This window comes from Prionailurus viverrinus, chromosome C1 (genome assembly GCF_022837055.1).
Source record: "Prionailurus viverrinus isolate Anna chromosome C1, UM_Priviv_1.0, whole genome shotgun sequence".
NCBI lineage: Eukaryota > Metazoa > Chordata > Mammalia > Carnivora > Felidae > Prionailurus > Prionailurus viverrinus.
Genome location: NC_062568.1, coordinates 187604841 through 187631952, shown reverse-complemented (window position 1 = coordinate 187631952; position 27112 = coordinate 187604841). Strand labels below are relative to the sequence as shown.

The 27112-nt window shown below is 36.3% G+C and overlaps 1 protein-coding gene across 1 annotated transcript; it reads left to right on the top strand.

Annotated features, from left to right (window-relative positions):
* The first annotated feature begins 119 nt into the window (after positions 1 to 119).
* ZMYM1 (zinc finger MYM-type containing 1) lies at positions 120 to 25228 on the top strand. Its single transcript, XM_047869012.1, is given in 11 exon segments — positions 120 to 284; positions 8356 to 8525; positions 10392 to 10464; positions 10654 to 10903; positions 17077 to 17245; positions 17333 to 17454; positions 17456 to 17537; positions 19865 to 20018; positions 20893 to 21030; positions 21472 to 21509; positions 22250 to 25228. Coding segments are annotated over 11 exon segments (3531 nt in total). The 5' UTR covers positions 120 to 250; the 3' UTR covers positions 24551 to 25228.
* The last annotated feature ends 1884 nt before the right edge of the window (positions 25229 to 27112 follow it).

The following is a 27112-nucleotide window of genomic DNA, read 5'->3' as shown; positions in this document are numbered from 1 at the left end:
TTCCAGCGTTTCTCGCCGCCCACTGCCCCTGCGTGGTAACTGCGCTTTCGGCGTTTGGTCTCTGTCCGCGGCCTCTTTTTTTAAAACATTCATCTGATCGTACCGGTGGCTCTCGATTAAGCCGTGGTGACTTTTCAAACTTAAAAAAAAAAAAAAAAAAAAAGACATCATGGAAGTTCTTTTGCAAATAGACGTGTATACGGAATCTCAACTAAAAGAGATTGAATAGTTACTACAAAAGTTTGACTCGATGAATTGGAATATAAAATCGGGATTAGATGAAGGTGCAGTCTTTATCATTTTATTTCAGTATTTTGCCTTAGTGCACGGGGATTGAGAGTATTTTGGTTTGCATGGATTAGTGTGTGCAATCAGTAACTTCCAGCTTTCTTAGGATGCAATTTCAGCAAGAGTTGGATCACTAATAACACCTGACAGTAACTTGTATTCCTCATCACAAATATATAAGACAAGAACTTAAAATTTATAACAAGAACTAAAAATAAAATATTTATAACAAAACTGTATTAATTTTAGTCTTGACAGGATCAGGATTCAACAGTTTGCCGTTTTTTTTAAAGATTTTATTTTTAAGTAATCTCCATACCCAAGGTGGGGCTCAAACTCACAACCCCGAGATCAAGAGTTACATGGTCTACCGACTGAGCCAGCCAGGCACCCTTGCCATTTAACTTGTAGGTTGAAGCAAGAGCATTAGGGAAGTAGATGCCCTTGCTAGAATAATGAATTTGCTTCTGGGATTTTCTGTGAGTGAGCATATAACAGGTCACAATCCAAAAAGGATAGGTGAAAAGCTGTCCTCTTAACTCGTCACTGACAAAAGCTACAAGGAATTGAGCTGTATTCAGCCAGATGGCAGGAAAAACTATTTTCTGAAGGTCACTTAATCTGGCACAAATTGAGGCTTTGGAAGTCTCTAAAATACTTAACATTTGGTATATTATAGAATTAAGTATATTTCATGATTTTTAAAGTACATTTTTAAAATAATATGAATGAAATGTCTGCTGAACCCCTAAAGCTACTGATTTACAAGAGTTAAGTTCAAGGATTTTGGTGTTCAGGGACCTTTCTGATATGACCCATGTCAGCTTCTCAAATGTTATTTCCTTGCACTAGCACTCTTACTTTTTACCTTTAACAGTAACTCCGCTTCTTACAGTTCCCACGTTTGTCATTTTGCCCATGCCGTCTCTATACCTGGAATATACTTTTCATCATCCTTTGTAGACACTTTAAAACCTAGCTCAAATTTTATCTTCTAGAAGATTTCTTCCCTCTTTTCTGCTTTTTACCTTGCATACACTTAAATTGTTGTAATCATACTGTGCTAGCAGTGTATTTATAATAGAGTGTTGGGACATCCTAATCGTTCCTCTAATTCCAGTACCTAAATACTTCATAAATAGTGGCTCCCCATTGCCTGTAGAACTAAGCAAGGACATTTTAGTTTGGCTTGAAAAGCATTCAGCCTTCTGCCTCCAGCTTTTCTTTTTAATGTTTATTTTTGAGAGTGAGAGACACAGAATGTGAGCTGTGGAGCGGCAGATAGAGAGGGAGACACAGAATCCGAAGCAGGTTCCAGGCTCTCAGCTGCCAGCACAGAGACCGGCACAGGGCTCAAACTCACAAGCTGTGAGATCATGACCTGAACCGAAGTCGATGCTTTACCAACTGAGCCACCCAGGCGCCCCTCCAGCTTTTCTATCAAGATAGTAAAAAAGCTTACAGAACACAAGTGAATAAAACAAGTTTTTGCAAAGTGCCATGTATAAAGAAATAGCTATAATGCAAAGAAGTAAAATGTTAGAGTATAACTGCTTCTGGACTCATTCATTAGTCACTTTATTTTTTCTTGTGACCACACCACTAGTAAGTCCTCCAACTTTTTTCTTTTTTGAGATTATTTTAGCTATTCTAGGTTCTGTATACATTGCATATATGTTAGAATTATCTTCCAGGTTCCACAAAAACTGGGACTGATCTGTAGCTCAGTTTGGGGAAAACTGACCTAACAGTATTAAGTCAATCAACAAGCATGCTTTATTTCTCCATTTATTTATATCTTTCTTAATTTCTCTCAGCATTGTTTTTTCATTGTAGAGATCTTGACATATTTCATTAGATGTATTTGATGTTTTATGATGCTGTAGGAAATGGTTGTTTTAAAATATTTAATTGTTATAGTGAAAAGAAATGATTTTTGAATATTGACCTTCCTAAATTTACTTAATAATTTCAGCAGTTACTTGAAGATCCTTTTGGATCATGACCTGGGCCAAACTCAGATGCGTAACCAACTGAGGCACCCAGGCATCTTGGACTAAATTGTTTCTGACAAGAAAACAACTTTATTCTAATTTTTGTTCTCCTGTATGTCTTTATTCTTCAGCTGCTTTTAAGATTTTATTTTTAGTTTTCACCAGTGTAACTATAACATACATAGTTGTGTTTCCCTTTTGTATTTACCTCATTTGTGTATTCATAGAGCTTCTTGAATTTGTGTGGTTTGATATTTTTCTTTATCTGGGGGAAATTGTCCAGCCGGTAGTTCCTCAAATATTATATCTGTTGCATTGTCTGTTTTCTCTTTTTCTGGGACTCTGTGTACATCTGTAAATAGATATATTGTCATACCCCGCATGTTACTTACATTTTTTTGTAGTTTTACCCTTTTATGCATTAGTCTGAACTACTTTCTACTATTGATATAAAATTTATTAAATTCTTAATTTCCCTATTTTCCAATTCTCAAATTTCCATTAACTCTTTTTTTTTTTTTTTTTTTAATTCCAGGACTCTGCTAAACTTCTCTTTTTCTCTGTTTTCTCAAATGCGCCAAAGACCTAGCCTGATAATACCAATATTAGCCACCTGTAGGTCTGTTTTATTGTCTTTTTTCTTTTAATTGATTTTCAGTCAGTCTTATTTGGGAGTTTTTGGTTGGGGTGTACCCATACATTTTTACTGTACTGTGAACACTGTGGATGAAAAAATTTAAAGACTAACTGCACTAACTCCAGAGAGTGCTGTTTCCTGTAGGCAGGCAGACAGTTCTTACAGATTACATTAATCCTGTTGAGGCTAGTATTAGGCCTTGTTAGGGCTTATTTATTTTTGGTTTGCTTTCTTCTAGGGAGTAGTCTTTTCTCCTGGGTTGTGGTCTGTACTCCTAGCACATGATGCTCCCCTGGAGTCTCAGCTGCAAGTCCAGATCTTTACCAAGTCCCCTCTACCTTTGCTGGGCTTAAATTTCAACTTTGTTCTTAGCTCTGCAAAGCTTCTATAATCTCTTTTCAGCTCTTTAGACTCCCAGTTGCTATTTTCTGTTTCATATCTACAGAGTATTCATATGCAGTTTGGAAGTCAGCTAATACGTGGAGGAGGAGGAGGATACTTGTATGCAAATTGGGGGGGGTTATTTCTCCTTGGTTCTCACCTCTCCCTTGTGCCTCTAGAGTTCCAACTACTTTGGTGACCCAGAACTCCCAGCTCCTTAGTTCAGTATGCCTGTTTTCTGCTTGGGCTTGTTCCTCTGCCCTGGAAAGTGCCCTCAGGGGCAAAGCCTGTTAATTTTATCATTGTTTTCAGTAGGAGGGTTTATCATACTGAAGACTACTCTGTTTTGCCTAGATTTTTTTTTTTTTTTTTTAAATAAGCAATTTCTACACTCAACCTGGAGCTTGAACTCAGGACTCTGGAGATCAAAAGAGTCACATGCTTTGCTGACTGAGCCAGCCAGGCACCCCTAGATTTATCAGCTTTTTATTTATTTATGTTTTTAATATTCATTTATTTTTAAGAGACTGAGAGAGACAGAGCGTAAGCAGGGGAGGGGCAGAGAGAGAGAGAGAGAGAGAGAGAGATACGAATCCAAAGCAGGCTTTAGGCTCCGAGCTGTCTGAGATAATGACCTGAGCTGAAGTCAGATGCTCAACCGACTGAGCCACCCAGGCACCCCTATCAGCTTTATTTTTAATTCTTACCAATCTGATAAAACTTGGAGCTGAGTTGGTTTAGAAGCTGAGTAGGATTTGAATAGGCAATAATGACTTTACAAGTAGGAGAACAGTATGAGCACAATATAGTGGGGAAGAATTAAAAGATTAAGGGTAAGCAGTTTGGAGCATCAAGCTTATATAAGCCATATTGTACCAATTTTCCAGGAGGAAAGTGCATACATTCTCTGTGGAGGTCTGTTTGTATGTCTAAAAATAACTCCTAATAGCTTGTAATTTCTTTGCAGTCTCCTGTTTTACTTTAAAAATTAATGTGAATTTTGTTTTTTGCTTCATGTTATATTCCTCTTTGGTTTAAATTAAAATGTTTTAATTGGTTATTACCAAGTAGTATTAACCATCAGGAATATGTGCCACATTGATCCTAGTACAATTAATGCTCTTCAACTTATGCAGTTTAGCCCCAGTTGGGGCAGGTGAGAGACTATATTAAAAACAGGTTTCAGGGCACCTGGGTGGCTCAGTGAGTTAAGCACCCGACTTCAGCCCAGGTCATGATCCTGCACTTCGTGGGTTTGAGCCCTGTGTCGGACTCTGTGCTGACAGCTTGGAGCCTGTTTTCAGATTCTGTGTCTCCCTCTCTCTCTGCCCCTCCCCTGCTTGTACTCTGTCTCCCCAAAATAAATAAACATTAAAAAAAAAAAAAAGGTTTCAATGCTTGGCTGGCTCAGTTGGAGGAACATGTGACTTGATTTAGGGTCATGAGTTTAAGGCCCACGTTGGGTGTAGAGATTACTTAAAAATAAAAGATTTTGGGGGGGCACCTGAGTAGCTCAATCAGTTGAGCATCTGTCTCTTGGGTTCAGCTCAGGTCATGATCTCATGGTTCTTGGATTCATGCCCCACAAACTGGGCTCTGTGCTGAGTATGGAGCCTGCTTGGGAGTCTCTCTCTTATCTGCCCTCCACTGCTTGTGCATGTGCTCGCGTGCTCGCTCTCTCTCTCTCTCTCTCTCTCTCTCTCGAAATAAATAAAACTTTAAAAAAGTCTTTAATTAAAAAAATTTTTAAGTTTATTTATTTTAGTAATCTGTACACTTAACATGGGCTCAAACTCACAACCCCGAGATGAAGAGTCACATGCTCTGATTGAGCCATCCAGGCACCCCAACCTTTTAAAAAAAAAGGTTTCTAGGACTTATTTTACATTAATGTGCATCTTGTTGGAAAAGGAAGCACTGGATTTATTATTCATACATGTTTTTTGCTCTTTTTGTTTTTCCAACAGTTCTATACTGTTTGCCCCTGCTTCAGAAACATGTTATAGATTAATTAATTACACTTTCAGGGTGCTTTCCATTATTTTCATATTTGTGTGATGACTGACACGTTGGAAGGGATTCCAAGATGCAAAAGCTCATAGGTGCTTTGTTTTTGTTTTTAATGTTTTATTTTTTATTTTTATTTTTATTTATTTATTAAATTTACAGCCAAATTAGTTAGCATATAGTGCAACAATGATTTCAGGAGTAGATTCCTTAATGCCCCTGAACCATTTAGCCCATCCCCCCCACACACCCCCTGCAGTAACCCTCTGTTTGTTCTCCATATTTATGAGTCTCTTATATTTTGTCCCCCTCGCTGTTTTTATATATTTTTGTTTCCCTTCCCTTATGTTCATCTGTTTTGTCTCTTAAAGTCTCATACGAGTGAAGTCATATCATATTTGTCTTTCTCTGACTGACTAAATTTCACTTAGCATAATACCCTCCAGTTCCATCCACATAGTTGCAAATGGCAAGGTTTCATTCTTTTTGATTGCCGAGTAATACTCCGTTGTATATATATATACCACATCTTCTTTATCCATTCATCCATTGATGGACATTTGGGCTCTTTCCATACTTTGGCTATTGTCGATAGTGCTGCTGTAAACATTGGGGTGCATGTGTCCCTCAGAAACAGCACACCTGTATCCCGTGGATAAATGCCTAGTAGTGCAATTGCTGGGTCATAGGGTAGTTCTATTTTTAGTTTTTTGAGGAACCTCCATACTGTTTTCCAGAGTGGCTATACCAGCTTGCATTCCCATGTTTTATTTATTTTTGAGAGAGAGAGAGAAACAGAGTGCGAGTGGGAGAGGGGCAGAGAGAGAGGGAGGGAGACACAGAATCTGAAACACGCTCCAGGTTCTGAGCTATCCAGCATAGAGCTGGATGTGGGGCCCGAACTCACCAACCACGAGATCGTGACCTGAACTGAAGTCAGATGCTTAACCAACTGAACTACCCAGGCGCCCCGATAGGTGCTTTGTTTTTAATTTATTTTTAGACTTATCTATTTTCTTTCAGGTGAATGATAGTCTAATAGTTAATTTCCAGTGAGTTTTACTCTGCTGGTATGGGCTGGGCAGAGGCCATAAGAGCTTTTATTTTACTTCACAGGCCTGAAGGATTCATTTAATTCTTTGCTTTGTGATAAGGGATTTTAGTAAAAGCCACCAGAAAAGTGGGGAGAAGATCTCAGATGAGAGAAAAGAAGATACAAGGAACCAGTCTGTCCTTGAAAAAGGAGCCTTGGGACTGAGCAATCAAAAGGCACTTGTGGGGGCACCTGGGTGGCTCAGTCAGCTAAGCGTCTGACTCAATTTCAGATCAGGTCATGATCTCATGGTTTTCAGGTTAAGCCCTGTGTCGTGCTCTGTGCTGACAGCATGGAGCCTGCTTGGGATTCTCTCTCTTCCTCTCTCTCTGTCCCTCTCCTGCTCATGCTCTCTCTCTCTCTTTCAAAATAAATAAACATTTTTTAAAAGGCACTTTTAGTTCTTCAAAAGCTGTAAAATGGATTTTTTTTTTCAAGTTTATTTTGAGAGACAGTGCAGGCTTGAGCCAGGGAGGGCTAGAGAGAGGGGGAGAGAAAGAATCCCAAGCAGACTCTGCGTTGTCAGCTTGGAACCCAGTGTGAGGTTTGAACTCACAAACTGTGAGATCGAAACCTGAGCTGAAATGAAGAGTCCGACACTTAACCGACTGAGTCACCCAGATGCCCCTGGAATTATTTTTTAAGCCTGAATGCGCAACAATCTTTTATATTGTGATTTTGGATTTTAGCTATCTTATCTAGTTACCAAAAAGAAATCCATTCATGGGGGTGGAGGAAGGCAGGCATGAAATGTAATGGAAAAATAGATTCAAAACATATTTAGAAGGTGGGGCACCTGGGTGGCTCAGCAGCTAAGCATCTGACTCTTGATCTTGAGTCAGGTCATGATCTCATGGGTTATGAGATCAAGCCCTGCAGCAGGCTCTTTGCTGACCTTGTGGAACTTGCTTGGGATTCTCTCCCTCTCATCTGTCTCTGCCCCTCCCCACACTCATGCTCTCTGTCTCTCTCTCAAAATAAATAAACTTAAAGAGAAGAAGACCAGCAAAGAGATAGGAGAAATAGGTCTTGGAGTCATAGGATTCAAGGAAAGGGAGAATTTCAAGGATGAATGAAGGGAGTAGTCAGAGAGAGGGCAATAGCTTTAAAAGTTGGATCCTTCTGTACTGACAGCTCAGAACCTGGAACCTGCTTCGGATTCTTTGTCTCCCTCTTTCTCTGCCCCTCCTGTGCTCACGCTCTATGTCTCTCACTCTCAAAAATAAACATTAAAAAGAATTTAAATGTTGGATCCTTGAATGTATTTGAATGTTTATATGTGAAGAACCAATAAGGAGGGGAAGTAGAGTTGAAGATACAGATAATAACTGGCTCTATAGGAAGGCAGTGTTGGGGGAGAGGTAGTGAGTACAGGTATTTGGATTAACCTTGGATAGAAGACTTTACATTTCCTAAGACTATTTATTTATTTTAATTTTTTTAAACATTTATTTATTTTTGAGACAGAGAGAGACAGAGCATGAATGGGGGAGGGTCAGAGAGAGAGGGAGATACAGAATCCGAAACAGGCTCCAGGCTCTGAGCAGTCAGCACAGAGCCTGACGCGGGGCTCGAACTCACGGACCGTGAGATCATGACCTGAGCTGAAGTCATTCGCTTAAAAGACTGAGCCACCCAGGCACCCCTCCTAAGACTATTTAATAAGTTAAAAGTAAACTTGTGAGTTTGGTGGTTTATGCTATAGTCAGGCCTGGGGGAATAGAAGTGGAGAAGACTAGTCCCAGAAGAAAGCATAGATATGTCTACCAGAAAATTATACAGCAAAGCTATATTGGGGAATAGTGAATGAATGAAGGGAAGAAAGCCAGTGTTGGTTCTGTGAAGGAACCTTGAGTCCAAGCTGTCTAAAGACCTTTTGTGTTTCCAGAAACCTACCATATTTAAAAGGACTAATTTTAAAATCAGGCTCTCCATTAATTCATATTTTATTTTAGGAACCTGGATACTATTCCCCAAGAAGAAATTCATTAGTTTGGAACTAGTGGATTCCTTTGCATCAGATACTAAGATGAAAGAATCACCGATAGATAGCGAATGTGACAAAGCAGTGGCACCACAACTGGGGCAGCTGGATGAAATTAAGACAGAACCTGACAATGCACAGGTAAGTATTCTACTTTATTTTCTTTTTTCTAGAACAGCGTTTAAGTGTACATTCCAGTTATGCAGATGCTGGTTTATGGGTTTAAAATCTTTCTTTTTCTTTCTTTTTTTGTTTTTTTAAAAATATCTTCTTTATAATTTTTTTTTTTTAATGTTTATTTTTGAAAGAGACAGAGACAGAATGCAAGTGGGTTACGGGTAGAGAGAGAGGGAGACACAGAATCCAAAGCAAGCTCCAGGCTTTGAGCTCAGTACAGAGTCCGACATGGGGCTCAAACTCATGAGCTGTGAGATCATGACCTGAGCTAAAGTCGGACACTCAACGACTGAGCCACCCAGGCGCCCCTATGGGTTTAAAATCTTAAATCTTGGGGCACCTGGGTGACTCAGCCAGTTAAGCTTCCAACTCTTGATTTTGGCTCAGGTTATGATCTCACTGTGAGTTTGAGCCCCACATGTTGGGATTCTCTCTCACCCTTGTTCTCTGCTCCTCTCCTCACTCTCATACATACATGAATGTGTTCTCTCTCTCTCAAAGTAAATAAACTTAAAAAAGAAAAGAGAATCTTAAATCTTTATCTTCCCTAAAGTAGTTGGTCAAATCATATAAAGTGTATTGTGTCAAGTGCCATCACAACTATATGCAAGAATATGATTTGAGAGAAGAATAGATGGTTGGAATTGGGTGTTTGGATTGATACAAGGATTGCCTAGGGTATTATGGGCCTAGCTAAGGGTAACACATTTTTCTTTTCATTTTTATTAACTAGAAAGCATACGAGTAACTAATAGTATGTTTTTATGCTACTGACTCAATTGAAGTAGTAGAATTAGTACATTTTTAATCCTTAGAATTTTGTATTTTTTTTGTAATTATCTTACCCAAATTAGTTTCATGTTTATTCTTAAACTTTTTTAGATATATCCTAAAAAACCTATAAGTGACAAACTGATTCAAGCTGTGAGTATTCTGTAGTAGGGCCAAATTTTCCTTAGAATGTTTATATATGAACCAGCTGAAATTTCTGATGAAATAAAAAGTAAATTCAGTTTTAATTTCTTTCTTTTTTTTAAAACTTTTTTTTTTTTTTTTTTTACATTTGTTTATTTTTGAGAGACAGAGACAGAGCACAATGGGGGGAGGAGCAGAGAGGGAGGGAGACACAGAATCCAAAGCAGGCTCCAGGCTCTGAGCCATCAGCACAGAGCCCGATGCGGGGCTTGAACTTACGAACCGTGAGATCATGACCTGAGCTGAAGTTGGATGCTCAACCGACTGAACCACCCAGGCGCCCCCAGTTTTAATTTATTTCTGATATTCAGTTTAGAAATAGCCTAAAGTAAGTCAGTATCAAGTAAGGATATGACTCTCATTGACTTGGTGTCACTGGGGAATGTTGTCCATCTAGGAAGTATCTGTTGCTTCTTCAGTCTATGGACATTCAAACACATAAATCACATTTAGATAGCTTGTCTGCTGCTCTGAAACATCCTCCTCTGTAAGACTTATTTAGGCCAGTCCAACAACTTTTGTGTTGATGGTCTTTATGAAGACAGTTAGCTATTAATGACTGGAACAAGGATGGAAAATAGATGTCATTATTGAGTGTGTCTCCTCTGTTTGTAGTAGCTCCTGAAGGGCTGTGTGAACAAAAACTATTGAAGTCACATCTAGTATGATTACACATAATGTGATTTATTGGTGTTGTCAGCCAAAGGTCACCAAAAGGAGAGTGTTCACCTATGTACTATGGTTCAGTTTAATTATACAATTCACTGAACAGACTTAAACATAATTTATCATTTTCTATTGAATAACTGCTGGTTTTATACACAGTGTATTCATTATTTTCATCTCTTTTTTTAGGAGTATTGTCAAGCCCAGCAGCCCAAAACTCAGGAGAATGAACTGAAAATAAACACTACATTTTCAGACAGTGGTAATAGAATCACTTTATTCTAAATGTAATAGCCAATTTATTCTGCTTTTTTAGAATATGTTTGAATGGTGTGCATTGTTTGTTTTGGGTTTCACGTCCAGGAGAAGTAACCTCTAAATGAAAATGAAAGAATGCATACTTAATTTTATGTAAATACTAATTTTCTGCCTTCCTGTTTTGTGTTTATAGCTCCACAGTTGACTACAAGCATTCAGCTTTCTCTGACATCATCTGGCATGAATAAAATGCTTCCTTCAGTTTCAACCACAGCTATTCAGGTTTCCTGTTCTGGTTGTAAAAAAATTCTTCAGAAGGGGCAAACTGCTTATCAGAGGAAGGGGTCTACTCAGCTCTTCTGCTCCACGTTTTGCATCACCGAATACATTTCATCTGCCAGTTCACCAGCTCTTCCCAAGAAAACTTGTTCAAACTGCTCAAAGTATATAATTCTAAATTATGCCCACTTTTATTTCCCCTACATAGAGCTCGATCAGTCTTGGTTGTAATTACCTACATTTTCATTTTTTCTGAAGTAGTATCACCTTGATTTAGTGAAAGGAAGCTGCTTCTGCTTTCACTTCCTTTATTAGATTCTTCAGAAATAGTTTTTTTATTGAGAGATTTGCACAAATTAAAACATAGGGAGTTCTAGTTCTCTTCAACTTTAAATAGTGTGACTTCTGAAATTTACTTTTCTTTCTAGTTGAAATTCTCTATAAGTGGGATTGTTATATGCCCATTCTATTTTATCATTTAACTGTATAGGATGCACTAACACATTAATCATATAACAGTTTATTTGGATCTTCCAAGGTATAAAATTAATATAATGTTTCTCTTGTAATGAAGTTATTTGATTCTTTTGCAAAATCGAATAGTCACAGGTAAACATAAATGGGTAGATATCTTTTCAAGATTTCTGTGAGCTACTGTCGGGGTCTTTATTGCTAACTTTTTTTTTTTTTAATTTTTACATATGTAAGGCAATTTAGATGCAGAGAAAGGAAGTAGTACTAATTTCATAATGAATTAGTGGAAAATGTCCAGAACTTTGAACTCTACCCTGATATGTAGATCAGTGTGCTTTGAGACTCCTATCATAATATTCTGGTTTGTTAACGCTCATGAAATGCTATTGCTAAATTTTAAATGTTTTTGTTTCAGAATGAAGAAAACACATAGGTCACCAGTTTTGCTTGTAAATACAATAAATTCCTTTCAGATGTCTTATTTTGGAATCAGATTGCCATAATTTGAATCTTGCTTTCTCCATTTATGGTTATATTTTGTAACTTACAGCAGCTGTATTAGTATCATCTGGGACCTTGTTAAATAAAACCACAGAATCTCAGGTCTCACCCAGACCCACTGAATCAGAAATGCTTTTGTCTCCAGATGATACGTATATAATGCTAAAGTTTGAAAAGCACTGAGAACTTCTGTCTTAGTATTCCCATCTGTTTAATTCAATGTACATAAGAATTATGAGCATTAAATAATAGATTTAAGTGATAGAACAATACTGGTATGTAATAAGAACTCAGTAAATGTTAATTATTACTATTACTACTCTCTTAACAAACTTACAAATCCTTTTTATTGGTTGCTTCAGCTCCTTGTTTGGCTGGCACTTTGGTGTTACCCTTTGCTGCAAGTCTTAGACCCTGAAACTGACCTTTCTCTTGTGCTTTTTCAACCCTTCAATACTGTGTCTTTTTTCTTATTTGCTAAGGGCTGTAACGCACTTTTCTTCAGTCTGCTTTCTTTCTCTGCAGAAACATAAAACTGGAAGGGACCTTAGAGATCATCCAGTCCAAACATTTTCTTTTGGTTTTGAGGAAACTGAGGCCCTCAGAAGTTAAGGTATCATGTTACTATTTTGGCCCATTATACATCTTCAGCACATCTCCCAGGTAGATTGAAAAGGCTGAAACAGGAAAGATATAGTAAGTTCTCTAAGGCAGAGAAATCCAGTATGAGCAAAAACAAGGAACAAGTTTTACTTTCTTTGGAATACAGAATTTTTTTTGATGCAAAATACTATTGTATACGTTGGTGAAAAGGTGGTAGTGCTTAGGCTAGGAGAGTCCATCCATTTTTCAGAGTAACCTGTGCTTGTTTTGAAATTTTTTTTCCTTCACATTTATTAGCATCTTGCATTAATACGTAGTTCTCAAGTTTTAGCTAATTATCAGTCCTTGTTGAAGTTTCTTTTATAGCAGTGATTTAAAATCTGTTTTGAGTTATTGCAATCTTTATTCTGTTTTATGAACCAAATGAAAGTTAGCTTTGAAAATGACATTTTAAATTATGTTAGAGAAGACTTCTTTTGAAGAACTGTTGTTTCTGCACCTTAGTATCCCAGGTGGAACCAACCAGAGATCCTGAAAGCAACCAACAGAGTTCAGAATATCCCTGTGCACTAATGCTGTAACACTTATATATATAGGAAAGTTGTTCAGTCTGATGCTTAAGAGTTAGTTTAAGCTAATTGTAGGCACTTTTAAGAAAATTCATTTTTTTATTTTTTATGTATAAGGCCTTAGTAGATTAGAAACCAGCAATCTAGTATACTGGTAGCAGTAAAAACCAGTAAGCGTTTTCAGACTTCATGCTTCTGCTGATGCAGTTTCTTCTGCCTCCCTTTCTATCTGGCTAATTTCTGTCTTAAAGGTCTGCCTCCAATATCTTTACCTTTTGTCTATTCGCACACCATTCCATCCTCTCTTCCTAACTCCCAACCACTTGGAGTAGTTGTTCCATGGTCTGTGTTTCAGTAGTGTTCATAATTCCCACAATATTAATCATAGCATTAATGTTTTAAAAAATTGATATTGCCCCAGTTAGACTGTGAACCTCTTGAGATTAGGAACCAGATCATACTCCTGTTTATATTCCCAATGCCTAAACACTACCTGGCACACAGTGAAACCTAGAAAAATTTTTGTCAAATGAAATACAAGGATAGCACAACTCAGATACTGCATTTAGAACTGTGTCTTAAACCAGTAAAATGACTGATTGGGGATCATGAAATGAACCTGTTATTTTTGGTACCATTTGTTTAAGAGGCAGAAAGATCATAATACACTAAAAATTTGTAAATGTTGAAGTGTTAAAATAGTGCTGATTTCAGGAGTATTTCATCTGGATAATTATTACACTGAATAATTGATATTCTGAAGGTTCTAAGTAGCCAGATATCTTGGCAGTCCTCAAACATTCTGGTCCCTGGACCCCTTTACACTCTTAAAAATTATTGAAGAGACAGAGCTTTAGTTCATAGGTTATATCTACTAATATATACTGTGTTAGAAATTAAAATGGAGAAATTTTTAAGCTCATTATTTAAAAACAGTCATTTAAAAATAATAACTCAGTGCATGTTGACATAAATAATATTTTTTAAAATTCATTTTAGAGAGAGAGGGGCAGAGAGAATCTCAAGCAGCGTCCATGCTGAGCATAGAGCCTGACGGGCTCAGTCCCACAACCCTGGGATCATGACCTGAGCCAAAATCAACAATCAGACACCCAATTGACTGAGCCCCCCAGATGACCCTACATAAATAATATTTTTTAATGAAAACTAGCCATATATGTTTTTTAATTTGATGAGAAGAAATGTTAAGAAAAATTTAGTAAGCATGATTTTATTTTGCAAACCACTTTAATGTCTGGCTGAGTTTTCATATCTGCCTTTGTATTCAGTTCATTGGAAAATGTTTTAGCTGAAGTGTGAAAAAAAACTGATCCTACAAATATGTAATTGGAAAAGGGAAGAGTGTTTAAATAGCCTTTTAGATTTTGTGGTGCTCTTCTGTGACACTCCACCCAAGTATTGTTAAAGGTTATTTGGAATGTAGAATCTGAAACCATATCAAAAATTTTTTGTACTGTTTGGTTAAAATTCATTGGTCTTGTTAGGTTACAATCATTGGTCTATCTGTACTTTGAATTTTTTTTTACCCATAAATGAATGATTTTTGTTACCTGGTATAATAATTTGGAAAATAATGGTTCACTGAGTTATGCAGATCTTCTAAATGTTAACATATTTCTTTATGCAATATTTCAAAAATCACATTTGCTAAAAAAAAAAAAAAAAATCACCACCCCCAAAAATAATCCTCATCATCACTACTAATCTCATCAGGAAAGTTTAACTATTGGGAAGCAATCAAATTGGAGGTGGCAGATTTTCCAAAATTCTAATTTTCTTTTCTTTTTTTTTTTTCAGCTTATTTATTTATTTTGAGAGTGAGACAGCATGAGTGGGGGAGGGGCAGAGAGACTCCCAAGCAGGCTCCACACTGTCACCATACAGTCTGATATGGGGCTCAAACTCACGAAACTGTTGAGATCATGACCTGAGCTGAAACCAAGGGTCCGATGCTTAACTGACTTGCTTAGTCAATGGCTTAACCGTACCACCCAGACACCCCCAAAATTCTAATTTTTCTTTTTTTCAATTTTTTTTTTTTTAATTTATCTTGAGAGAGCGTGAAAGGGGGAAAGGCAGGGAGAGAGGGAGACACAGAATCTGAAGCAGGCTCCGGGCTCTGAGTTGTCAGCACAGAGCCCGACACAGGGCTCAAACTCACAAACCATGAGATCATGACCTGAGCTGAAGTCGGACGCTTACCTGAGCCATCCAGGCACCTCTGAAAATTCTAATTTTCAATGAAAGCTCAAATTTTATCATTGGCAATGAATACTGCCAGTTTATCTTGAAGTTACAGTCTTACTTTATTCATTTTTGAGAAAATATTTACCAGATACTCACTTCTGGATAATAGTTTGTTCTTTCAAGTGAAAATATGTTCCACAAAAAAAGTAGCTACCTTAGGTTGTAACTGTTAACATTCCCACATGATATTCTTTGAGGCGGCCATCATACTTTAGTGTGCAGGGGAAGATCTTTATGCCTGTGTCCCATTTCATCACAGAATACTGAAAAGAGGTTGTCAAGGGTGAAGTTTAATAAAGTAAATTGAGGGGCGCCTGGGTGGCTCAGTCGGTTAAGCGGCTGACTTCAGCTCAGGTCATGATCTCGCGGTCCGTGAGTTCGAGCCCCGCGTCAGGCTCTGTGCTGACAGCTCAGAGCCTGGAGCTTGTTTCAGATTCTGTGTCTCCCTCTCTCTGACCCTCCCCCGTTCATGCTCTGTCTCTCCCTGTCTCAAAAATAAATAAAACGTTAAAAAAATTAAAAAAAAAAAGTAAATTGATTTTTACAGTGAATGTATGGCAGTGAATAACAAATACTAGGACATTTTGGTGCAAGTGCCTTAATTTGCCTAAGGCTCTGGCAAACGTTTTTATCCAGCATTTTTTTTTCCCTCCCAGCTTATTAAGGTGAAATTCACATAACAAAAAGCCATTGCAGTAATGTTTAGTATACTCAGGGTGTCTAATTCCAAAATATTTCTGTTCTCCAAAGTAAAATGTTCTGTCTCTACCAGTCTGTCTTCTTGCTGGGGATTTATCTTTTCTGGATATTTCATATTAATGGAATCATACAACATATGACCCTTTGTGTCTGGCTTTTAGCATAAGGTTTTCAAGGTTTATCCATGTTATAGCATGTATATCAGTACTTTGTTCTTTTTTACAGCTGAATAATATTCCACTGTATGGATATATCACAATTTGTTCATCCATTCATTCATTGGTGAACATTTGGGCTGTTTCCATCTTTTAGCTTTTTTTTTTTTTTTTACATAAACTCCAGGCCCAACGTGGGGCTTGAACCCACAATTCAGAGATTGCATGCTCTACTGATGGAGCCAGCGTGGCACCATCTTTTACCTATTTGAAATAGTGCTGTTAGAAACATGCATGTGTCTATCCTTTTTTGAGTACTCCTTCACTTCTTTGGGGTACATATCTAGGAGTGGAATTGCAGTGGCCCATTGTTGATTTTACACCATCACTTGAAATGTTAACACAACGAGAAAGACAAATCACATTTTAATATGAAAATAGTTTTGATTTGTGAACCCCTTGAAAGTCTCTGGAGGATCTCTGGAATTTTGTAGACTGTACTTTGATATATTTTGTAGATTCCAAATTTGGTGAGGAATGAATATGTGATTTCTCATCATCATTTTGTTATGACTAGCACTAACTAATACAGACTAGGTAGTCCTCAAAACTACGCTCTCAGATGTGCTTTGTAGTCCCTACTTTAGGGGCACCTGGGTGGCTCAGTTAAGTATCTAACTTGGGCTCAGGTCATGATCTCATGGTTCGTAATTTCAAGCCCCGCTTCTGGCTCTGCGCTGACAGCTCAGAGCCTGGAGCCTGCTTCAGATTCTGTCTCTCCCTCTCTCTCTGCCCCTCTGCAGCTCATGCTCTCTCTCTCAAAAAAAAAATACTACAAAAAAATTTATAGTCCCTACTTTATAGATGAGGGAATTAACATTTGAGAGTATAAATGACTTATCCATCACTACTGAATGTAAGTCCTAGAACTAAATACCAAAGGTTTTCTTATTTCAAGGCTATTACTGCTGCTGCACACTCCTCAAGTAGGTGAAACGGGAGAGGGTTACTTGAGAGTGTGCTTTAACTTATAAAAGTGTTTAATAGTGCCCTTGTTTTTATTTTCAGAGACATTTTAAATCTAAAGGATGTGATCAGTGTCCAGCTGGATGACTCTAGCAAAAATTTTTGCAGCCAGTCTTGTCTTTCATCATATGAAGAAAAAAGAAAAGCATTTGTTGCCATATGTACTAATAACATTTTAACCAAGTGCAGCATGTGTCAGAAGACTACTGTTGTAAGTTGCAATTTTTTTTTAAACTTTAGGGATTCTGATTATTTTGCTTAAATATTAGCATTTTTAGTGAATTCTTTTAAATCCTAGGTTCAGTATGAAGTAAAATATCAGAATGTGAAACACTGTCTTTGTAGTAATGCCTGTTCTTCACTCTCACTTGAACAGCCTCCTGTGATCTGTTGTGAGAACTGTAGGGCTTACGATCACACTGTCTAGTCTGTTGCATATACTTCCAATGAAAGGCCAGTCCCATTACTTTATTAGTTCAAAGGGTATGACAGCATATAAGCAGGTAAAAATAAAGACCTGTTGCATAAGGACCACTCCACTGGAATTTGCATGGGACTAAATGAAAAATCCAAGATTGAGTTCCTTCCATTAGTTTGCTTGTGAGTGGTTCCACTTCAGGAAAATGTGGGGATTAGATTTTAGTACCATTGGGAATAGTTTCAGTTGGCAACACATTGAAGGAGATGAAATGAAAGACTTCTGACAGTTCCTCTTACATAGCAATTCGTGATAAATGCTGTATGGAGATTTTCCTAAAATATCTCAGGATGATCATCTGCCTTGAAAAAAAGCCACACAGATAGAAGCTTGTTTATAAACTGAGATTAGAGATAGCAGAAATAACAATAGCCTACTGGTCAGTAAGACTCAACCACAAAGGTGTTTTTAATTCTGTTTTCGTAAACCCTAAGCAAGGTTTAAAATGAATCAAGAATGTCACAGGTTTATCTGAATCTGTGAGAAATAATCTTCTATTTCTGGTGGGAGAGCCTTTGGTGGTTGGTTCTGAGAGCAGAGAAGCTGGTTCTACTTTGGTGGACTAAATGAGATTAACACAATTAGTGGTTTGAGCCCCTGTCATGAGGTGGGACTGTTGTCTTGCTTGTTCAGATGATGCTTTGAGACCCAACTCCCTATCTATGTAAATTCTTCCTTAAAAATAAGCAATTGAAGATGGGATTCTCAGCAAGTCTGAACAATTCAAATAGGTCATTTATGAGCCACCTTTTATCTATGGCAGAATGTCCACACCATAAGAGTATCTTGCCTTTGGACCAGAAATGGGAGAATGGAAGGCATGGGAGCCTTCTGAAGGCAAGAAATGCCATTCCATCTTTTCATTCTTTATCAGGCACACTCAATAAATAGGCCCTGTCCTGTTTTTAAGAGCCTGTTTTGAGTACCTAGTTACTCAGCCTATGTGATGGGGTAGGGCTGATTTGGGTAAAGGAGTTTAAAAAGCACCATTTAACACTACACCCTGCATATAAGATATTATTGTAATAGTGATAATGGAGAAAATCCATATTGTTAGTTAAGTGTAATCCAGAATTAGACAAGCAAAAATAATATAAAAACGGGGACAAAACATAAGAGACTCTTAAATACAGATAACAAACTGAGGGTTGCTGGGGGGGTTGTGGGTGGGGGGATGGGCTTAATGGGTAAGGGGGCATTAAAGAAGACACTTGTTGGGATGAGTGCTAGGTGTTACACATACGGGGTGAATCACTGGAGTCTACTCATGAAATCATTATTGCACTATATGCTAACTAACTTGGATGTAAATTAAAAAAAAAAAAGATTTAGAAAATTGTTCAAATCTATGAATCTAAAAACGGGGTGACTTTTTTTAAGTGGATTGTTTTATATAAATATACTTTGACCACATTGTTTTCCCCCCACATCTTCTTAATAGAGTAAATTAATTATTACTTTTCCCATATGAATAATTAACTACAGATGATACGTAGTACTATTATTACTTGATGTTAAATATTGATGAATTGTTAGGGGTGTCTCAGTATAAAAAGTCATACTAATAAAGGGTAAAAGAATTTTCAAAGTTAGACTCTGTTTTTTGTTTCATTATTCCTTTGCCAATATCCTGTTCTTTCACAGAAGAAAACCTATATATTTTCAATTGTCTTTGTACTTTATGTCCCCCAAAGCAGTTCTTTTTCACCATTGCCATAGTCCAGGAATGAGGATTCCTCTTTCAGTAGAAACAATAGATGGTGAACCTCAGTTTATATCCTTTACCTTTGTACACTTACTGAATGCACTATATTCTATACATCTTACTGCTTATGTGCTGTCTTCTCATAATATGCTTGCAATTTTTACCATGAAGTTAGCCTAGAAAAACAGTAATTCTCACAGCATGTTATAACTTAATTAAGCACCCTTTTCTGGCTCCTCCTTAGCACACATAAAAGGCTTCCCTGAGTTTATATCCAAAGTGGAATTGAGAAAAGAGATATAATTTTAAGGCTTTTATTTATGTATCCAGTTGGCTTTGATTGCCTGGATTGAGGAACATTTTCTGTGACCTCCTTCTTCATTGCTTGCGTATATATTACTGCTGCAACTAGTATATATCTGAGACATAACACAAATAGTTATATTTTGGATTGATCTGTTTCCCTCATTTTAGTCATTGTAATCCTTAGTGCCTTTTTTTCCTGGCTTTTAGGAAAGTGTAAAACAGGGCTTCATCATCATTACTTATTATATTTCAGCTAATAGCAGTAATGGTGGATATGTTTTGCTTGTTAACAATATATATCATATACCGGGAATATGAATATTACTTTAATCTCTAAACAGAAACCAGCCAAAACACTTACATCTGTTCTTTGCAAATCATTGAAGCCCTCAGATGAAATGATTGAGACCACCAATGACTTGGGGAAGACAGACCTCTTCTGTTCTATTAATTGTTTCTCTGCTTACAATAAAGCTAAGATGGAATCTTCTACAGGTAATGTTTATTTAGCAGTTATCAGAGGATTAGAAACTATTGAAGAATATTACTGCTTTCCTTTAATTTATAACCTTGATTTATCTCAAGGTTAAGTTTTTGACTTAAAAATCAAAACAATGCAAAACTTGTTGCAAAAAAAAGTTTCCAGTAGTTTATGTAAAAGAAAATCTACTTCACCACCAGAGACTTTATTTATGAAAATCGTTGTATTAGAATATAGAATTTTGTACTCAACTCTGCTTTGTAAAAGCAAGGCTAGTAGTTAGTTACATTTTTTACAGAAGTAGAGCTAGTTGGAAATAGTTTGAAGTTCACTAGTAGAAAAGCACTAAGTAACCCAGAGCCAACTTTGTATTCCATCAGAGAGCCTCCTATAGAACCATTGGTGCTATTTACATAGATAATAAAGTAAATGATTCTCCTGGGGCTTATACAGCATGTAAACTGGCTTATGATGGAAATCTCTGCACTGTTAGCTTAGAAACCAGTCTAGCTCCATTCATGTTGAGGGTTAAGAATCTTGGAGGTGTTAGAAATGATACCCATTAGGAGATTCTATAGGAATCTCTTTTCTCTTCTTTGTGGGTAATTTCATGTAAAGATTTGCTTGAAATTTCAAGCAAATGGTGTATAAAGAACTAAGAAATTGTATGCAAAGATAAAATATACAAAATAATAGAAAATGTAAATTATCAGTTTAAGGTTATTAATGTGTTATCCTAAAGAACCTACCTATTCCTTAGCCTTACTTCATATCCAGCAATACCTTAAGCTATTAGATATTTCCATTGTTGTTGAAATAACTTGTTATTAAATAATGCTTTCTGATTGGTTCTGCCTGGTTTTTGAGAAATCTTCTTATTTTTATCAGTAAATGTTTCCATGGTACATGATGCTTCAACGGGGCTCTTTTCTCCAAAGAAAGATACAACTCCAATTATAAGCAATATAGTGTCACTGGCAGATACTCATGTCTCCCTACCCATCATGAACTCTGATGTCTCACAAGGTAAAATTGATAATAAAGATATTTGACATATACACTGTTTTCCCATCCTTGATGAATCTATCTATTCTAAGTTTGTTTGTTGTTGTTGTTTTAAGTTTTTTTAATGTTTGTTTATTTTTGAGAGAGAGAGAGAGAGAGAGAGAGAGACAGAGTGAGAGCACGAGCAGGGGAGGGACAGAGAAAGATGGAGACACAGATTCCAAAGCAGGCTCCAGGCTCTGAGCTGTCAGCACAGAGCCCAATGCAGGGTTCAAACCCACGAGCCGTGAGATCATTACCTGAGCCAAAGTTAGATGCTTAACCAACTGAGCCATCCAGGCGCCTCTATTCTAAGTTTGTTTTTGTTGCCTGATACGAAATAAGCAATTGTGGTTTATGATGCTATTTTGTAGATTATAGTATAAGATCTTGAATTGATGATACTCTATTTTATTTTAGCAGATACAGTTTCTTCAGTAACAGCAAATGTCATTGTAGATGTAAGTTTTGTTCCTAATATTTTTTGATACTGTATTTTCTTTGTTAAGTATATTTGTGTGTATATACACACAATTCATATATATACATATATATGACCACATTCATTCCTGTTTTCATCCTAGAACTCAAAAAAGTTGAGCAATAAACATCTTTTGGTACTCATATTCAATTTCCCAAGTCTCAGGTCTGACTTGAAATTATTAAGAATATTTAAACATAAGTATTATTAGTCATAGTTTTTCCTTTGGGTTCTTTATTACCTTTTTCAATACTATAGTCCTATGAGCAATAAAAATTATTTTTATTACAATTACATACCAAAAGATTATTTGAACATTTTTTTTTTAATTTTGAGGGAGAGAGAGAGCATGCATAAGCAAGCAGGGGAGGGGCAGACTGTGAGGGAGAGGGAATCCCAAGCAGGCTCTACGCTGAAGAGGGGCTCGACAGGGGGCTCCAGCTCACGAACCATGAGATCATGACCTGAGCCAAAACCAAGAGTCAGACACTTAACCAACTGAGCCACCCAGGCACCCCAAGATTCTTTGAACATTTAGTGTTGAATCTAGATCACAACTTTACATTATAAATAATTGTTAATGTTTCCCCCTAGTGGAGCTCGTGTTGCAACGTACCTATTCATTTTCTTGTGTTATTAGAATAGATATGTTTGATATTTTAATCATTTGATAACTGTTCAAACAAATGTTTTTGTTTTTTTCTCCCAAACATTTCTAAGAGTTTACCCAGTGAATCAAGTACTGCTGTTGCTAATAATAGTGTTGAACAGCCAAGCCTTTCACCATCTTCATCAATATCCAGTCAGAATGCAGTTGGCTCCAGTGTAGAAGTACAGAAAGATCAAGTGTCAAACCAAGATGCTACATACAATATGAAATCTGTGAAAATAAGTGATGGACTATGTCATCCAAAATTTACATCCAAAGTACTAAAAGTTAAAGATAAATCACGAAGTATTAAGAAATCTTGGTGTTCAAATTTCCAGCATTTGAAAAGCAGTATTAAAAAGGATGTGACATTCTGTTACTCATGCCAGTTGTTCTGCCAAAAAAATTTTAGTTGTGGAGGAGAATCATTAGCAGCCCAAGGAATTTCTAATTGGAAAAAGACTCTGGAAAAATTCAGAAAGCATGAAAAAAGTGAAATGCATTTGAAGTCATTGCAGTTTTGGAGGGAATCCCAGTTTTGTGATGAAGCTGTCAATGATAATTTATCTATTCATTCAAAACAGATGGAAGGAAATAAAAAGTACCTACAGCTTATAATTGAAAATATTTTATTTCTTGGGAAGCAGAGTTTATCATTAAGGGGAAATGATCAGTCGATTTCAACTGTGAATAAAGGCAATTTTTTAGAATTGTTAGAAATCAGAGCAAAAGATAAAGGAGAGGAAGTATTCCGACTTCTGAATTCACAAGTTGACTTCTATAATAGTACACAAATTCAAAATGATATTATTGAAATAATAAAGACTGAAATACTGCAAGATATTGTGAATGAAATCAATGTCTCCCCAGCTTTTTCAATAATATGTGATGAGACAACTGATAGTGCCACTAAAGAACAGCTTTCCATTTGTGTAAGATACCCACAAAAAATGTCAAAGGCTGTCTTAATAAAAGAAAGATTCTTGGGTTTCATAGATGTTGAAGAGATGACTGGGACTAACTTACATAGAACTATCAAAACTTACCTGCAGCAAATTGGAGTTGATTTGAGTAAAATATGCGGCCAGTCCTATGATAGTACCATGAATTTGAGGGGAAAATTTAATAAAGTTGCAGCAGAATTCAAGAAAGAAGAGCCAAGAGCTTTGTACATACATTGTTATGCCCATTTTTTGGATTTAGCAGTAATTAGGTTTTGTAAAGAAGTAAAAGAACTCCGAATTACTCTAAATACTCTCAGCTCTTTGTTCAACACTATTCATATGTCTGGGGAAATGTCTGCACATTTTCAAAATACTTGTAAACTAGGTCAAAACAAAACATGCAAGAAACATACATCACAATCATGTTGGACAGCCCATGATCGTATGTTACTATCAGTGATCGAGGGTCTTCCAGAGATTATTGAAACACTGGAATTTGTAGCAACCCATTCTTCAAATACAAGTTTGGCTGATGAATTGAGTGATTTGTTAACATTGGTTTCCAAATTTGAATTTATCTTTTGTTTGAAATTTCTTTATCGAGTGTTAAGTGTTACAGGAATTCTTTCCAAAGAGCTTCAGAGTGAAACCATAGATATTTTTTCATTGTCTTCAAAAATAGAAGCAATTGTGGAATGTTTATCATCTGAAAGAAATGACGTCTATTTCAAAACTATCTGGGATGGAACAGAGGAAATATGTCAAAAAATAACCAGTAAAAGTTTTGAAGTTGAAAGACCTTCTTTTCAGAAAAGAAGAAAAATTCAGAAAACAATAGATCTTGGCAATTCAGATAGTACTTTTTTTCCTACCTCAACAGAAGAACAATATAAAATTAATATTTATTACCAAGGATTGGACACTATATTAAATAATTTAAAATTATGTTTTTCAGAGTTTGATTACTGCAAAATGAAGCAAATTTCAGAACTACTATTTAAATGGAATGAACCGTTAAATGAAGCAACAGCCAAACATGTCCAAGAATTTTATAAACTTGATGCAGACATCATCCCAGAACTTAGATTTTATCGGCAATATGCAAAGCTTAACTTTGTCATAGATTATGATTGTATCAACTTCATCAACCTTGGCTATTTGTTTATCCAGCATGGTCTTCACAATAATATTCCTTGCATATCAAAGCTGTTACATATTGCTTTGTCTTGGCCAGTTACTTCAAGTGCCGAAAACTCATTTTCTACACTGCCTCGTCTTAAAACATATTTATGTCATACCATGGGACAAGAGAAGCTTAGTGGCCTAGCCCTAATGGCTATTGAGCAGGAATTGGTAAATAAACTGATGGAACCTGAAAGACTCAGTGGGATTGTGGAAAAGTTTATCCATCCAATGAAAGAGATGTAACACTTGCTAATTTGAGTTTTACCTAAAAGAATTTTGTATTTCTGCTGGAATGTTTGTTTTTATTTCAAAATTTTATCTCCTAAGAAAATTTTTTTTTCACCAGAACATGTAACATTCACTTGATTCAAAATTCAAAAACCAGAATGATGTACAGTGAAAAGTCTCCTTCCCTTTTTTTTAGTACCCAGTTCTCCCTGTAGTGTTGTCTGTTTCTCAGATATCTTTCTGGAGATATTTTTCATAGATCATACTCTGCAGTGCACACTGTTCTTCAACTTGTCTTTTCCACTTAACATATTTTTGAGATTGTCCCATATCAGTACTTAAAGGGTTTCTTGATTTTTTTTCATAACTGCATAAATTTTCATTGTATGGATGTACCATAATATATTTTCATAGTTCCTAATGACAAACATTTTAATTCTTCACAATATCTTGCCATTATACGTAATGCTGCATTTAATAATGTTACACATAGGTCATATTGCACATGAGTGAGTTAACTCGAAGATAAAATTTTAAATTGGAATTACTAGGTCAGAAAATTTATACATTTTTATTCTTGATAGATAACTGGCAAATTGATTTCTATAAGAATTATGCCATGCATGATGCCACATCACCAACCATATGTGAGATTGCCTATTTCCTTCAATCTGTATAAACATTGTTCCCAAACATTTTGGTTCTTGCCAGTCTGTTATTAATCCCAGTGGAACTTTGCATTTTCACTTAAGAAGAAGGTTGGGTATCTACTTGACCCATTTATATTTCCTTTTCCTGTGAACTGTCCTGTTTAAATATGGCTGTGGTTTTGGTTGACACAAATAGCTAAATGATACAATATAAATTCTTAATCTACTTTATGAAAATATTACTATTTCTTAAATAATCAGAAAGGATCTTTTTTCTCATTATACTTTATAAAAGTTCAGGGGCTAAAGGAAAATGTGTCCCTCAAAGATTTGTAAGAATTTAGTGGTAGATGTATCTGGGCCTAGAATTTTATTTGTTTTAGGAATATTTCTCTGCCACTTTCCCCTTGCTGTTTCTCATCAATTCTTATTTGTAATTTTTCTAGAAAGAGCATCCATTTTATTTAGGCTTTTTTAAAAATGTATTTACTCAGAGGTATAGAAAGTATTTTAATTTTTTCTATAAACTATACTTTCCTCATTGATCTTCTATATACTTTTTTGATTAGGCCAAAGTGATTTATTTACTTGTTTTTCACACATATTCTTAGATTTACTTATCAGCCCTGCCTTTTAATAATACTATGGTTGATTTTTTTTGTTGTTATGGTTGATTTTAACATAAAAATACGAAGAGTGTAACAGGTAACATTTAATCCTGTTAAATCCTAACATTTTACCATGCTCCAGATTTTTTTTTTTTTTTTTAAGTTTATTTTGAGACAGAGAGTGGGGAGGGTCAGAGAGAGAGAAAGAGATAGAATCCCAAGCAGGCTTCTCACAGCATGGAGCGTGATACAGGCCTCTGTCTCACGAACCATAAGATCATGATGAAATCAAGAGTTGGATGCTCAACCAGCTGACCCACCCAGGCACCTCCAAGCTCCAGATTTTTATTTCAGAAATAAAATATTACAGATGAAGTTGAAGCTCCCTTGCAAATCTTTTACTGAGAGCATTCCTCTTCTGTTTTCCCCAGAGGCAACAATTATTTGTTGTGCTTCTTTACATGCATGTCTAATTTTATACTTGAAAGATAGCCTTGTTTCATACTTATAAACTTAATATAAAACTATGTAAGTTGCATTGTATGTATCTTTCAGCAATTTGCTTTTTTCACTCAATGTTGTTTTTGAAATTTATACATGAATTTCTAGTTCATTTACTTTAACTGCTGAATAATATTCTATTATATGAAATACATGTTCATCCTTTCTCTTTTTAATTTTTTTTTAATGTTTTTATTTTTGAGACAGAGACAGAGCATGAGCGGGGAAGGGGCAGAGAGAGAGGGAGACACAGAATCTGAAGCAGGCCCCAGGCTCTGAGCTGTCAGCACAGAGCCTGATGCGGGGCTCGAACTCACAGACTGTGAAATCATGACCTGAGCTGAAGTCGGACACTTAACCAACTGAGCTACCCAGGCACCCCATCCTTTCTCTATTTAAAGGGACAGTTTATACTCTCTGATTTTGCACTTTTATAATACACCAATGAACATTTATATATGTGGTATGTGCACATTCAACAAATATTCTTTGAGCAAGTACTATATACTTGACATTGTTCTAGCTGCTGGAGATCCAATGAGAGAATAAAATAAGGCCCTAATTCCAATGAAAACTTAGCATTCTAATGTGGAAATCCAAGAAAGATACTAGAAGAGGTTGTTCACCAGTTCTTTATGTAGATAGATGATAATACAGAAAAGAAAGTGCTTAGTGCTATGAAATTTCCTCTGAAGTCACCTTTGTCTACCATGTGTTTTTCTCATTTTCATTATTTTCTAGCTGTTTATAGTTGTAGTTTGTATATCGTCCTGAAACCAGGAATTAATTTTAAGAGGTTAGGCTTCTTTTTTAATATT